Source organism: Chenopodium quinoa, unplaced genomic scaffold (genome assembly GCF_001683475.1).
Source record: "Chenopodium quinoa cultivar QQ74 unplaced genomic scaffold, ASM168347v1, whole genome shotgun sequence".
Lineage (NCBI taxonomy): Eukaryota > Viridiplantae > Streptophyta > Magnoliopsida > Caryophyllales > Amaranthaceae > Chenopodium > Chenopodium quinoa.
The window spans coordinates 392,555-407,814 of NW_018745569.1; the positions used below are offsets into that span (position 1 = coordinate 392,555).

The window sequence follows — 15,260 nt, forward strand, 5'->3', positions numbered from 1 at the left end:
CTGCCTTACACATGCGCAATCCGGCTAGCAGGGCTTCATACTCTGCCTCATTGTTGGAGGCTTGGAACTTAAACCGTAGTGCATATTCAAACTTATCCCCTTCCGGGGAATGACAGATAACACCTGCACCACAGCCGTTCACCGTAGAGCTGCCGTCTACAAATAACTTCCAGACCTGATCAGGGTTTTCCGGGTGCACCGGCCTAGTCATCTCGACAATAAAGTCGGCAAACGCCTGACCTTTCACTGCCCGCCTGGGTTCAAAAGTTATCTCAAGGCCTTGTATTTCAACAGCCCACTTGATCATTCTACCGGATGACTCTATAGCAGTCATCGTACGCTTGAGCGGCTGATCTGTGTATACCACAACCGGATGTGCCAAAAAATAAGGCTTCAACCGCTTGACTGCTACGAATAAGGCCAACCCAAATTTTTCGATCATGGGGTACCGGAGCTCAGCATTTTTTAAGACATGGCTGATGAAGTACACCGGCAGCTGAATGCCGTCTCTCTCAGCGAGGAGAACGGCACTAAGGGCGTGATCAGAGACGGCTAGGTACATGTACAGAACCTCCCGGGGTAGGGGGCTCACTAGCCTTGGCAAAGAATGCAAGTGCTGCTTAAGCCTCTGGAATGCCGCCTCTGCTTCTTCACCCCATTCAAACCTTGACCTCTTCCTGATTGCCTGAAAGAAATAGAGGCACTTGTCACCTGACCGGCTGAGGAACCTCCCCAATGCCGCCAGACAACCGGTCAACTTCTGGACTTCTTTTACAGTGCGGGGAGACTTCATGTCAATTACCGCCTGTATTTTTTCCGGATTAGCTTCGATGCCTCTTTGGTCAATCAAGAATCCGAGAAACTTCCCAGACTCAACACCAAATACGCATTTCTTTGGGTTAAGCATGACCCGGTGCCACCTGAGTGTGGTGAAGGTTTCTCGCAGGTCTGCTAGGTGATCCGTCTGTAGCTTGGATTTGACTATCATGTCATCGATATACGCCTCTACATTCCTGCCAATCTGGTTGATAAAAACGGTGTTTATCATGCGCTGGAATGTAGCCGGTGCATTCTTCAACCCAAACGGCATCACCGTATAGCAGAATAACCCCTGATCAGTGACAAAAGTCGTCTTCTCCTGATCTTTCTTCCAGAGAGGTATTTGATGGAAGCCTGAATAAGCATCCATAAAGCTCATTAGCGCATGGCCGGCTGTTGAGTCGACTAGGCTGTCAATCTTTGGAAGCGGGTAGCTATCTTTTGGGCATGCTTTGTTCAGATATGTGTAATCCACACACATCCGCCAAGTATCGTTCGGCTTCTTTACTAGAACGACATTTGCCACCCAATCCGGGTAGTAGCATTGCCTAATGAATCCAGCATCCAACAGCTTTTTGACCTCAGCCGCTGCCGCTTGAGATCTTTCTCCACCATGATCCCTCTTTTTCTGCCTAACCGGCTGCTTTTTGGGATCTACGGCTAGCTTGTGGACAGCAAGATCCGGGCTGACGCCTGGCATCTCTTCCACTTCGAAGGCAAAGATGTCTTTGAATTCCTTCAGCAGCTGGAGCAAACCTTCTCCCAACCGTTCGAAGGCTACCGTCCCGACCTTGACTGTTCTTTCAGGACGGCTGTCATCTAGGATGACATCAAGGCAGTCACCAGCCGACTGAGGTCGTTGGTCATCTGACCTTTCCCCGGCTAGTGATTGCTATTTCTCCTTTTTGACGGGTGCCAGTTGGTCCGCCTTTCTTTTCATACCGGCTGCCCTTGGAGCCGGGACTGCTGGATCGCAGTTATCAATATCAATAGGCTCGCCCTGGCCGGCTGCACCCACATTTGTCTTGACGTCAGAGAGATAGCACTCTCTTGCCGTCTTCTGGTCCCCGCTTAGGGCACCGACTGTACCATCATCCTTTTGAAATTTGACCAACATGAGGGACGGGATGATGACAGCCTTAGATGCGTTGAGGGTAGGACGGCCAAATATCATGTTGTAGGCGGACAGCTCCTCCACAACTAAAAACTTGACTATCATGTGGCGTCCTTTCCCCTTTTCACCCAGCCGGATCGAAAGATCTATGCTTCCGACCGGATGCACTACTCCACCCCCAAAACCGACTAGTGGGTGAGGAGCCTGGTGCATGTTACCGGATGTGTACTTGAGCTTGGTCAAGCACTGATAACTGATTAGGTCAGACGAGCTCCCGGTGTCTATTAGGATCCGGCCAACCTTCTGGTTGGCAATCTTGCATTCGATGACGATGGGGTCATCATGAGGTCGCCTGACCTTGCCCCGGTCCTTTTCAGAAATAAGGACCTCAGGGAAGATGTCTTTCGACGCCTGGCCCTCATCCACTGAGTTGACCAGCTTCCTGATGTTGTCTTTGGTGCCCCGGATGGTGGGACCCCCTCCGGCAAAACCGCCTGCTATGGTGAAGATGGTCTCTTCATCCGTCTCGGAGTTTACTGGGCCGGTTTTTGTCGCCTGCCCTTTCTTGGCCTGGGTATTACCCTTAGCCTTGGGTAGATAGGATTTTCGGGCCCCCTCATCTGCCAGACGGTCCAATAGCCGCCTGAGGCTATAGCAGCCATTGGTGTCGTGGCCAACATCCTCGTGGTATTGGCAATACTTGCTCTTGTCCCGTTTATTCACGGGGCTTTTCATTTCAGCCGGTTTGTCGAGAGACATCCGGTCTTTGATTTCCAGGAGGATGGTGGAGCAATCTTTTGTGAACTCGTATTTGGGGACATATGGTTCTGACTTCCGCCTGATCTTCTGGGCCGGCTGTCCTGATCGGTCAGCTGCCCGGACCCCTTTTCTCTTTTCTTCCTTTCTTGCCGGCTGATGCTGTTGCCGGCTCTCTTTTTTGTCAGACTTTTTATAATCTGACGGCTGCTTGACAGCACAAAGCTCCGTCGCCTGTATATAGGCTTCAGCTTCAATTAACGCCTCTTGGAGGGTAGCAACCCTCTTCCGGACGAGGTCAAACTTAAATGTCGACCCATCCTTCAGACCTCGAAAGAAGTCTGTATAGGCCACTTCGTCTGATAGTCCTGGAATCTGAATCCTCATCAGATTGAACCGTCTGACGTACGACCGGAGGCCCTCCCGGTCGCCCTGCTGTATTGCCCCTAGGTCGAGGCTAGTCTTTTTGGCAGGAATATTCATTGAGAAATTTGACGTAAACAAGTACGCCAAAGTTCGAAAGCTGTTGATGCAACCGGCTGGTAGGTTACCAAACCACCGTTGGGCTATGCCCTTGAGGGTAGCCGGGAAGCATCGACACCAGACGGCATCATCTAACCCCTGGAGGTACATGAGGTTAGAGTAGGCCATTAGATGGTCTTCTGGGTTGGTGGTGCCATCATAGGCCCCCACCAAAACATTCTTGATCTTAGGCGGCTGTGCCGCCTGGGTTATCTCTGGTGAGAACGCCGTTGGCTGTTCCCCCAAATTTAGCAGGCGCAGCTGCCAGTCCGTGGGTTGGAACGGCTGCTGCGCTTGCCCACCGAAAAGACCCGGTGACATGAAAGGGGATCCACCCAACCCATTCGGTGTGCCGAATAGGCCAGGCTGGATCACTTTGGGTCCAGACCGGGCAGAAGCTTCGCCCGTCTGGCTCCTAAGGTTCGTTCCCGCACGCCTGTGTGAGACGTCATGGAAACTGTCCGGGAAGGTCGACGTTGAGGCCGACGCAGACGCTTGACCTCGCTTCTCTTGGAGAAATGTGCGGGCGTCTGAGAATGTTTTCTTGGAGCCATCCGGCTGTACGTGCCGGATGGCCTTTCGCAGCTCCCCTTGAGGAAAACGGAGTCTGCTTGGATCAAACCTTAAGCCCTCCCCCTCCTTTGGCTTGGGATGAGGGGTAGGAACTCGTTCTTTGACCGCCTTCTTTCCAGAAGGCTTCTTGGCCGACTGACCCTTCTTTGGAGTAGCTGACCGGATGAGGCTCTTGATCTCACCCTTGAAACTATTCATGAACGACATGAGTTCGTTTCTTGTAACGGGGGCTGAGCCCTCCACCGTTTGGGCAATTCCAGCCGGTTGCCCGGCTGGGTTGTTGGGAGCAGCTTGGCTGATTTCCCGTTCTCTTCTATCTTTAGCACGAGGGTGCTTCGTTCTGAAAGACCCATCCGGGGCCACATATGTTTCAATTTCGTCGCCACTTTCATGGTCCGTCTGGACCTCAGGCTCGACCACAGGCCGTTTGCCCTGATTCGGTGACACAGTATCAGAAGTCATCTTAGAAGTACTCTCCCCACAGACGGCGCCAAATGTTTCGGGGTTTTTTGATGTGTCCTGCGGGAGAGTTACAATTCCAAGAATGCCCTTCGACGCCTGTGCCTGCAAAATCACGAAGACTCCTGGGGGTAGGAGCTCCGCCTCCGACGATCAAGTTAGTAAAGATACGGGAGGTAGAATGCACGTAATGTGGAAGTTACTTCTCGCGTAATGGGAGAATTCCGCAATTAATATTGCTCGGGGTAAGTGTGTTTCTTTTTGAGGAGTATTCAATGTGATCAACAAATGTTCCAACCCCCATTAATGAGGGTCCTTCCACTATTTATAGTGGGGAAGGGATGGTTCCCCTTTTAGGGTTTAGAGGACACGTGTCAGCAGAGGATTGGAGCCCTGCTGACCAACGGCTGGATGCCACGTGTCACTAGGCCATTGGGCCACGTGTTTAGGGTATTTTTACCCCAAACACACACTACCAAAAAAAACCATCCCCGGAAAGGAACCAGTGTTAGTTTGCGCAACTGACTCCTTTGGAACTTGTTCAATGAACAATTGCATTGCAACAGAAGAACTCTGAGTCACAGCAATCCACATAGCTCTAAGAGCGTTGTCGTCATTTAACGGAATTGCAACATATGCCCCAGCCATAGGATAACGCATAACCACCTTCAACTCCACACCTCTAGGATCAACACTCAATTCTTCGTATAGCTTGTTCAGAACTTGTGAATATGTCATCGCAGCATGGACAAAAACAAATTTTTGATTCCCACCCCTATACGTTATATCGCTATCTTTGTGGATAATTTCTCCACCCCAATAGCAATATAGAGGGTAGTTCGGAACCTCCATGTTTCATTCTAGAAAAGACCATTATTAATCAAAGATATTAGATTGCGAAAATTCATTAACAGTGTGGCAATGTCCTAACATCAAGCAAGCAAACTACACAATTATAGCAATCTAAACTGAGCTATGAAGGTCTTAATACCTCTTTAAGCTCAACATGGGCATAAGTCATGACTACATGTACTTTGTGTATAGAAATCAGCAATTATAGCAACCTAAACTGAGTAATGTGATCGAAACCATTAATAAATCTACAAGGGTTATATGTAAGGTAAGTAAATCAAAGCTCATGATATGTTATAAACACAATAATACCTCACTCTTTTTACACTAAGGGAAGAAGAAAGTAAAGAGGAGCCCTACGTTTATCACAAACAACCAAAACCAACAACAACAACACATACATACAATTCTGAAACTCAATAACAACAACAAACCCAATAATTGAATACAAAAAATAATTAGGGCACTTACCACAAACAAGAACAACAGCACGTTTCTTCTGAAATTAGCGAAGCCGACCACTAAAGTCGAACCCTCGGCGTCAACAGCGGCGGCCTTCGTTGCTGAGGAATGCTCCGGCGGCGTCGGTGGATTCCTTGGCTGCGCCGGCTTCCGTTAAAGGAGGTGTGATTTTGGTGGAAGGCGTGGATGGGATTTTGGTGAAAAGACGAAATTGAAAGAGGAAAGTGAAACCGCGAAATTATACCTGCTAGAAAACCGCTACTTGAAGTAGCGGTTTATTAAACAAAAACCGCTACTTGAAGTAGCGGTTTATTAAACAAAAACCGCTACCTGAAGTAGCGGTTTATTAAAAAAAAACCGCTACCTGAAGTAGCGGTTTATTAGTAAAAACCGCTACTTCAGGTAGCGGTTTTGCTGTAAACCGGATTTAAAATTTCTTCCCCCTGAACCGGTGACGTGGACGGTACTTTGGAAATTCTTAAAACTTTGACTGCAATTTGGGAATTGCGGTTATTTGTAACATTAATTTGGGAAAGAGCTCATAAAAATTATACTGGCTCCTTTTAGCCCTTTGGTTTTCAGAGCTTTTCACTTAAAATTTATAAGCTGCACCTCTCTCACTCTCTCTACTCTACTGAAGCGTACTCTGATTTCCCCATTGAAGTGGCTTGCTTCATTGAAACAGTTCCTCAGGTAAATTTTTTATTACAATTTTTTTCCTATTTTTAATTATAGAATATCAATTTCACAGTCTAGGTTTTTCAGTTTCACATTATCGTTAATTAACGACCGATTTTGTTGCTGCAAAATTTTTAACTGTATATGCAATTCACGTTGAGCAAGAAGATTATGGTATGTTTTTAAGGGTAATTTGATTATTGTGTCAAAATTAATTGGTAATCTGTTCAGGCAAACCCTTTAATGTTAGGACAGAACTATGATAATGGACTTTTATGAGCTGCTAGTAGCTCCAAACAAGCTTATTAATGATTGTAAGTTGTTTAGTGTAGTGGTGTATGAAGCCACTGATTGATGATAATAAGTAGTTTATATGGTAGAGACGATCAAAAGCCGCTAACTTTGATTCTTTATACTGAAATCTGATATTCTGGGAGTCCATGAGATAAGAGGATGTTGAATTGTCCATGGGAAAGAAAGAGGAAGAAGACAACAAAGGTGAAGGGGTAGTTTAGTCATTTAATCCAGCTGTTTACTTTTAATGGAGAAGTCTAGGCTATGGGGTTTTAGTGAAGGTGGTGGTGAGCATAAGAGCATTGGCCCCTACTTGTAAGAGTGGTGGATCAAAGAGACAGAGAGTTAATGGGAAGAAGATCGAAGAATTAGATTTTATAAGGAAGATGGTTTGATTGGGTGTTGATTAAATGACTTAGGTTATTGATTGAATATATTTATTTACTAAGGGCACGTCAAAAGTTTTTTGCAAACCTTAGGAGTACACGGTGTGTTTCCAATAATACAGAGGTGCCTTATCCTTTCTTTTCGGAATTCCCAAAATACTCCCACTTTGCACCAATTTAAGATTTATTTGCCGAGGCACAATCCTTGTAAGATCGGCTTTCAAGAACTGTCTTGTATTCAATATACATGTATGCATGCAAGGATATTAAAAACTATACTAAGATACCAAAAGTTTAGCTCTCTTGTAAATGAAAAAAAAAAGGGTCTGAATCTGTACATCCTAGTTGCTTTGTCCTTTGACTTGTGGTTTAAGTAGTCAATTGTTGAGAATCACAGAGCATTATATTTTGTAGTTTGTAATTCAGTTTAATGTCTCTTTTTTTCTTCAAGAACCCATATCGATATGTAAAATTACTAATTTAAAAACTCATAAATTTCATAAAACTTATTAACCAAAAACTGCAAAAGTACATCTGGCATGGTATGATTTACAGTTTAGACTGTACATCGCAAAGCTCAATATGGTGTTGCTAAAGTTTTTATCTTGAATATCATATTAGTCAAATTTTTGGCTTGGCCTTTAAGGCAAATCGATTTCTCTAATTTAGATTGACTGTGCAGGTTTTTGCCTACGTTTTGGTGGCCGAAATGGGTGTTTATGCATGTTGAGCTCTTAATTTTTTATTTGCGATATTTCTGGTGACAGTTGGATGATTCAACTTTTGGTGTTCACCAGGTTCGGTCCATATTTTTGTGAAATTACTGTTTGCCTATCCTTCTCTATCCCTCTTAATTATACCTAAATAAGACTTATTGATATTGCATAAGATGGAATTTTTATTTGCAATCTGAAAATGGTGTGAGCAATTTGCTCCTTAATGCTGTCATGTTTTGCTCTGTTAATTGGCTAGAATAGGTTTGATTGTGATGCTTACTGTAGATCATTTCTCTCAACATGACTAACGATTGCTAATATTTTCATTGCTGAGCTGATTCCTGGATAGTCTTAATGCAGATCATCACCATGTCAGGCTAGAACTTGGCAAAGGCTTTGGCGCCGTTGCTTGACAAAATCAAAAATTTCAAATCCTTTGCAGGCCTCACCAAATGGCTTTGAACATAAGGATAAAAAGGTGGACATTGAGGATCTATTCAGGCTCTGCTTCAATGCACATGTTGTCAAGAGAGTTCATGCCCTTCTTGTGGTCTCTGGAACGGCTCAAAGTATATATGTTAGCACTAGGCTTATTAATCTTTATGCTTATCACGGAGAATTGGCTTTTGCTCGTAAAACTTTTGGCAATATCCCTTCAAAAGATGCTTACACTTGGAATTCAATGATAGCTGCATATGTGCGCACTGGCTCTTGCAGTGAAGCGTTGAATTGCTTCAATGAGCTGATATTATCAGCAACGGTTCTGCCTGATAATTACACCTTCCCTCCTATCCTGAAGGCTTGTCAGAGCCTTTTGGATGGACAGAAAATTCACTGTAGGGTTCTCAAAGTTGGTTTTTTGTGGGATGTTTTTGTGGCTGCTTCCTTGATTCATATGTATTCTAGATTTGGTCTTGTGGCTGATGCACAAAACATTTTCACGTATATGCCATTCCGGGATTCAGCTTCTTGGAATGCCATGATTTCTGGATTTTGCCTGAATGGCTATGTGGAAAAAGCATTAGAAGTTGTCAATGAAATGAGATTGGAAGGCATACATTTGGACCCTGTAACTATAGCTAGTATTCTTCCTGTTTGTGCTTTCGTTGGTGACTTCTTCAGTGGTATTATGATCCATGTATATGCCATAAAGCATGGTCTAGAGCATGAGGTCTTTGTTTCCAATGCTTTGATTAATATGTATGCAAAATTTGGTTATCTGCAGCAGGCACAGGAGGTTTTTGATAAGATGTTAGCTAAAGACAGAGTTTCATGGAACTCTATTATATCTGCATATGAGCAGAATGAAAATGGTATCTCTGCTATTAGATTTTTTAGAGGGATGCAGTGTCATGGACTAAAGCCTGACATATTGACACTCGTGAGTCTTGCTGCAAGTGTTGCTCAACTTGGGGATTGTCAAAATGGCAGATTGCTTCATGGGTTTATCGTAAGGAGAGCTTATCTTATGGGTAATGTCATTATGGGAAATGCTCTTCTGGACATGTATGCTAAGTTAGGGATCTTAGATTATGCACAGAAGGTTTTTCATGAGATGCCTAATAAAGATATTATATCATGGAACACTTTGATCTCGGGCTACACCCAGAATGGCCTTGCGAGTGAAGCTACAGAAGCATTCTCTGAGCTAGAATCCTGCATGGAAGTAACTCCCAACCAAGGAACTTGGGTGAGTATGCTACCAGCTTATTCTCATCTAGGGGCTTTGCAACAAGGTATGAAAATTCATGGCCGTGTCATTAAGATGTCTCTTCACTTGGATACATATGTAGGTACTTGTTTAATTGACTTGTATGGGAAATGTGGTAGATTAGATATTGCATTATCCTTATTCTATGAGGTTCCAAGTATGAGCTCTGTGACTTGGAATGCCATTATATCCTGCCATGGGATCCATGGACATGTTGAGATATGTTTGAATCTTTTTAAAGAAATGCTGCAGGAAGGTGTGGTTCCAGATCATGTGACTTTCTTAGCATTATTGTCTGCTTGTAGCCATACAGGATTTGTTGACAAAGGTCAATGGTGCTTCCATTTAATGCAAGATAAATTTGGAATCAAGCCTAATTTAAGGCACTATGGTTGCATGGTGGATATGCTTGGCAGAGCTGGGTTATTAGAGAAGGCATATAATTTTATCAAGGATATGAAAGTGCAGCCAGATTCTTCTGTTTGGGGTGCTCTGCTTGCTGCTTGTCGAACACATGGAAACGTTGAACTGGCGAAATATGCTTCTGATCAGCTGTTTTCCATTGATTCAGAAAATGTAGGATACTATGTTTTGATGTCAAATATTTATGCAAATGTGGGGAAATGGGAAGGGGTTAATGAGATGAGATCATCGGCTTTGGGCAGAGGATTGAAGAAGACTCCAGGCTGGAGCTCTGTTGAAGTGTGCAACAAAATTGATGTTTTCTACACCGGTAACAAGTCTCACCCTGAGTATGATCAGATCTACAGTGAGTTGAACTCTCTAACTGATAAAGTAAAGAGGCTTGGGTATGTTCCAGACTACTGTTTTGTGCTACAGGATGTGGAGGACGACGAGAAGGAACATATTCTTTCAAGTCACAGTGAAAGATTGGCTATTGCTTATGCACTGATAAGCACTCCTTCAAAAAGTCTTATTAGGATTTTCAAAAATTTGAGAGTTTGTGGAGATTGCCACAATTGGACCAAGTTTGTTTCGAAAATTTCTGAGACGGAAATTATTGTGAGGGATTCTAATCGTTTCCATCACTTCAAGGATGGGGCTTGCTCATGTGGGGATTATTGGTGAAGCTGATAAACTCTTGTTTATGTCAATTTCCATTGCTTATTCTGCTGGTTGATTTTGAGCATTTGAATGCTGTCATGTTAGTCTTATTTCTGGGGGAGGAAAAAAAAATCAAACTTAGCTTTTGATGGCTCAATATTATGTCATATTTCCGTTGGCACCTTTGTCAAACAAGATATTAAAAGCTTGAGAATAATGGTTAAGATCGTGCTGCAAAATCATCATAGTTTTCCACTTTCATGGTATTGCCTGCTAATAATGATCAAATACTTGTCATTTTTCCCACAGTTTTGAGTGCTGTTGCATATCTATATTTCTGACCTGATGATCAATACAACTGTTTATTTCAGTTTTGAGAAACTCTGGGAAGATGCCTTCACAATTATATATTTATTCCATTTGAAGATTTTTAACTTAATTTTTGGCCCCAAAACACTACAACAAACACTAGTTGCCAGTTTTCGCAATGTGGCATGCTGCAGAAGGGCATCCATGCCCTGTACTATGTCTCTGGAGGTGATTTCTTCCCCCTTGTGGAAAACGAAGGCTGCAGTCCATTGATGTAATTACTTTCTAACCCGGACAGAGTGATGATCTTTTCCTCCTTTGTAAGGTATTTCAGAGTTGTCATTTTTTAGTACAGTAATACATACAGAACTTATTTATGGTGTAGAGCTACAAAGGATAATGTTATAGATGGGATCATGGAATACCATCAAATTTTAAGCACCACTCAAGAATTTGATATCAACGATAAATATCATCGATAGATTGATTTATCGTGGGAATAAAGAGTGTTCCTCACGTTTTATTATGTAGATTTGTATTTTGCTTGCTTATACTTGTTTGATTTTCTTCCTGAGAATGTTGAAATTTGTTGTTGCTTCTTAGTTGATTAGCAATTGTTGAATGTTTAGTGGTATTTTAGGTGTTTATATAGCTAGGACAGAAGTTTTTTAGTGGAAATGGAATCCATTTAAAAGACGATGGTTGGATGATTAGATTTGACAGTGAGAAATATAAATACGGATTAGTGTTAATTTTTTGAAATTGACAGATTATTATTCGACCTTTTGAAATGCCTGCTCATGGTAATTTTGGTTCATGTAGCCGACTCCACTTATGGGATTGAGGCTTTAATTTGATTGATTGAAATGCCTGCTCAAGATTTGTTGTTTTATTTTTGCTTTGAATGAGGCAAACTCATGGTAATTTTGTGTTTATATGGCTATTTGAATTGAGTGATATTTTAGCTGATCTGATATGCTAAAATCACAGCTTGTATTCAATATTTATCTTTTCCTTTTATGCGCTTAACAGATCTATTATAATTGATGGTTAACCGTTAGTATGCAGTTTTGGCACAATTAAACAAAGTATACTTTATTGAGCTAGATAGTTTTTATATAATTATAATTAAAGTAAAAGTACAAAGAATACCTGTGGCAAGCATCAGGAAATGTGGCAAGCATCAGGAAAAGTTTGTGCCTATTTCCTACCCACCTATATCAAAAGCATCATATGAGCTGCTAGTGATGATGAAAATGGTATAGGAAAAGTTTGTGCCTATTTCCTTTTTGTTACAAAATAAGAGCCAAAAATAAAGAGATTAAGGTAACAAATTCTCTATTATCTACCATGCATGTGTATGCATACGTGGCAACAATATTCCCCTTTCAAAAAAATACTAGTATCTGACAAAATAATAGCAAACCTCCAAAAAAGATATTGTTTATTCTTTCCTTAAAAAAATAGGATAGCGTTTTTTTTTTTTTTTTTTTAGAAAAAGGATAGCATTTATTCGTTTCAAAAAAAAAAAAAAGATAGTGTTTATGATTGTGTTCTTAGTCATCTGTGATGAGGTGGACAATAGGTCCATCTTATCACTTCCCAACAAACTGCGCATCAAATGCTGATTATTAGCTTAGGAATCAAAGTCTTTACTGAATTTTATTTGTTTCCTGCATCATCCTTAGCCTTGCCAGTTGCCACCTTCATTATCACTCTCTCTCTCTCTCTCTCGATCTCTTTCTCTTTCACAACCAGAGATGTCGCCTGATTTATCAGATCAGGATGCCTCCTACAGCAGCAGTAGCCGCGACGACTACCTTCCCACCCTCCTAGAAGCAGCCAGACCATTCCTCCGAGGTGAGTTGGAAAACATCGATGCCAAACTCCCTTCCTTGGTTGTGGTGCTTCGATCAGTTGGTGCAGGGGAGTGCTGGCATAAGCATGGTAGCTTCCTTGAACACCTTTTCGACATGTACCGTATACTCAAACTCTGGGGTGCTTCTGATGCTGTCTGCCTTTGTGGCCTCTTTCACTCCGCCTACTCCAACTCTTATGTCAATCTTGCCATCTTTGATCCCTCCACCGGCCGTCAAACTGTCCGAGATTATGTTGGAGATGCAGCCGAGAGCCTCATCCACCTCTTCTGCATCGTTCCTAGGCAACCCCTCATCCATGATCAGCTCATATTTCATTACTCTGATTCTGAACTCATTGAGCACTTGAAAATGTCTGAGAACTCACTTCGAGATATCAAAGAGAAAGGATTGTCGAGTAGAGATGAAAAGTGGAGGCAGAAGATCAACTCTTTGGTTCCTGAAGATGGGGTGGTGGTGAAACATATAAAGTCAGGGGAAGATGTCAGGGTTTCTAGGAGGATTGTCGCGATTTTTGTTTTAATGACTATAGCTGACTTCAGTGATCAGCTCTTTAGCTTCCAGGATGTCTTATTTGATAACTCTAATGGTCGGCTTGAATTTTCTGGCAATAATATCCAATCCTTGTGGCCCGGAGATGGTAAGCCAGGGCTTTGGCTGAACTCACTGTCAAAGATGGGGGCAGTTTATATGCTACTTGTGAGGGAAGAAGAGATTATGATGGAGGAGAGAAAAAAGACAGGTGATGGAATGACAAAGGTATTAGAAGGAAGAGATGAAGATTTAGAGCTGGTTGTACCGCCAATTTTCGACAATTGCACAAAAGTTTTGAAGGCAGAGGAGCAAATAGAAGCAAGAGATTTGTACTGGGAAGCTGTATGTGAGCATGGAAAGATAGGGATGGAAAAGGCAGAGGAATTGCTGTTAAAGAGCATTGAGAAGAACCCTTTTGTTGGGGAGCCTCGTGTGGTTCTAAGTCAGCTGTATCTGGGCAAGGAAAGGTTTGAGGAAGCGGAACGACAGGCGGAAAGAGGGCTGATTCTTCTGCTGGAATGGGGAAGTCCATGGGATAAGAGGATGTCTTGGGAAGGTTGGATTGCATGGGCAAGAGTTATGCTCATGAAATCCAAGGAAAGGTCTTGGCCTCAGACTTCCTGGGGCATCCTTAACTTGGGCCTTGTAAGATGAATTTTAATCAATTAATCTAATATTAATGTTCCTAATAAAGCTTTAATGTGTTTTGATGCTTACGATCAAATTTCTAGCTGAGTGATCCAATGAGATAATGTCAGAAAATAAATATTTCCTTGGAATTGTTTCAAGATTAAATTGTCATCCTGCTAGTTTGTGCCACTGTGCTATTAGGTGTGACAATTTGGCTATTATGTTATGGTTTTTTTCTTTCATATGGGCTGTTCCATTTTAAGATAGAAAAACCTGGAGGACCTTGGGGTTTTTTTTGTTTTTTTTGTTTTTTTTTCACCCGGTTCACCCTTTGGGCTAATTTGGATTCGGGTTCAGTTCTGGGTGGTGTCCTCCCTACCAAGTACAGTCTCAATTACCACATCTGTTTATTTGTGTTTTCAAAATATTAAAATTTTTAAGTACACTTAATTGGCAATATTATTGCTAGAAGATAATATCAAATTGGACAACTCAAAAAAAAAAAAAAAAAAAAAAAAACAATAAGAAACGAGCTGCTTATATTAAGGAGAGAATTAAGGAGAATAAATTATGGCTAATACTAAGTCTAGCCCTCGTGCAATGTTTATCAAATGAAAAGATATAATCTTGCCAAGAGAATATACGAGTATAAAAGATAAATTTACGGGGTATGTTCTTATTGTAACGGTCTAACATACAGTCATATGTTAAAGATTTGCTAGTTTCCATAATTAACCAGATAATTATATTATAACAAGATTGCATTATATTATTATCAATATATTATGATTTTTTTTATCATACTATCAATGAATGATATGATATTTTTTTAATTAGTAGATTTTACTACTATAGAATTTAGTTTTACGTACCTTTCATTCAATGCTTTATGATTCCTAACATTCCAAGTTTAATATCCTCAAAAGATTTGATTATGAAACCAGGGGTGGTAAAATAGGACGTTTTACCAAATTGAACTTTAAACGGAAACTATTTACGAAAATGGTTGCGTGGCAAAACTATTTACCAAACTAAGCTTCCAGCATAAAACGCTGTCCGAGACAGCGTTTTATGCTCTGGTATAACGCTGTCTCTGACAGCGTTTTTACCTTTTGTATTTTTTTAAAAAAAATTATTAACAATTGTATGTTGAACATAAAACGCTGTCCCAGACAACGTTTTACCTTCTGTATTTTTTTAAATTCAGTAGGGCATAAAACGCTGTCTCGGACAGCGTTTTATCCTTGGGTTTTTTTTAAAAAAAATTCAATGGGTAAAACGCTGTCCGGGACAGCGTTTCATGGCCATATATCAGTATGTTCACTTCAGCAGAATGCGCAAGAACTCAACCTCAACCTCAACGCTTTCCCTCCTCCCTCTCACACTAAACCACGACCGTACTCAAACACCCGCATTGCCGCCGCCGCCCACCCTTGCGCCACCGCTGCTGCCGCCACCTTGCTGCTGCCCTCCTCCCTCTCACACTCACTCACTCAATTTCGT

The 15,260-nt window shown here is 42.0% G+C and overlaps 2 protein-coding genes across 3 annotated transcripts; both read left to right on the top strand.

Annotated features, from left to right (window-relative positions):
* The first annotated feature begins 5,983 nt into the window (after window positions 1–5,983).
* On the top strand, window positions 5,984–11,242 carry LOC110716394 (pentatricopeptide repeat-containing protein At4g33990-like). 2 transcript variants are annotated; one of them, XR_002510485.1, is made up of 4 exons: window positions 5,984–6,250; window positions 7,598–7,712; window positions 7,992–10,670; window positions 10,779–11,242. XR_002510485.1 is itself a non-coding variant. In XM_021895012.1 (3 exons), exons 2-3 carry the CDS (start codon window positions 7,687–7,689, stop codon window positions 10,429–10,431), a joined length of 2,466 nt encoding a protein of 821 aa, XP_021750704.1. In that variant the 5' UTR covers window positions 5,984–6,250; window positions 7,598–7,686; the 3' UTR covers window positions 10,432–11,242. The 2 variants fall into 2 exon arrangements, 1 of the variants encoding a protein (XP_021750704.1); XM_021895012.1 differs by having other exon boundaries at window positions 7,992–11,242.
* Window positions 11,243–12,261: 1,019 nt separating this feature from the next.
* Window positions 12,262–13,915, top strand: LOC110716395. The gene has a single exon (XM_021895013.1). The coding sequence runs from the start codon at window positions 12,477–12,479 to the stop codon at window positions 13,779–13,781; it is 1,305 nt and encodes a 434-aa protein (XP_021750705.1). The 5' UTR covers window positions 12,262–12,476; the 3' UTR covers window positions 13,782–13,915.
* Window positions 13,916–15,260: the final 1,345 nt, after the last annotated feature.

What these genes read in the sequence shown, in the direction of transcription:
- LOC110716394 (XM_021895012.1), top strand. Translation starts at nt 7,687, where the DNA reads ATGATTCAACTTTTGGTGTTCACCAG. An exon ending in CAACTTTTGGTGTTCACCAG is followed by an intron (nt 7,713 to 7,991) that starts GTTCGGTCCATA and finishes GTCTTAATGCAG; the next exon opens with ATCATCACCATGTCAGGCTA.
- LOC110716395 (XM_021895013.1), top strand. Translation starts at nt 12,477, where the DNA reads ATGTCGCCTGATTTATCAGATCAGGATGCCTCCTACAGCAGCAGTAGC.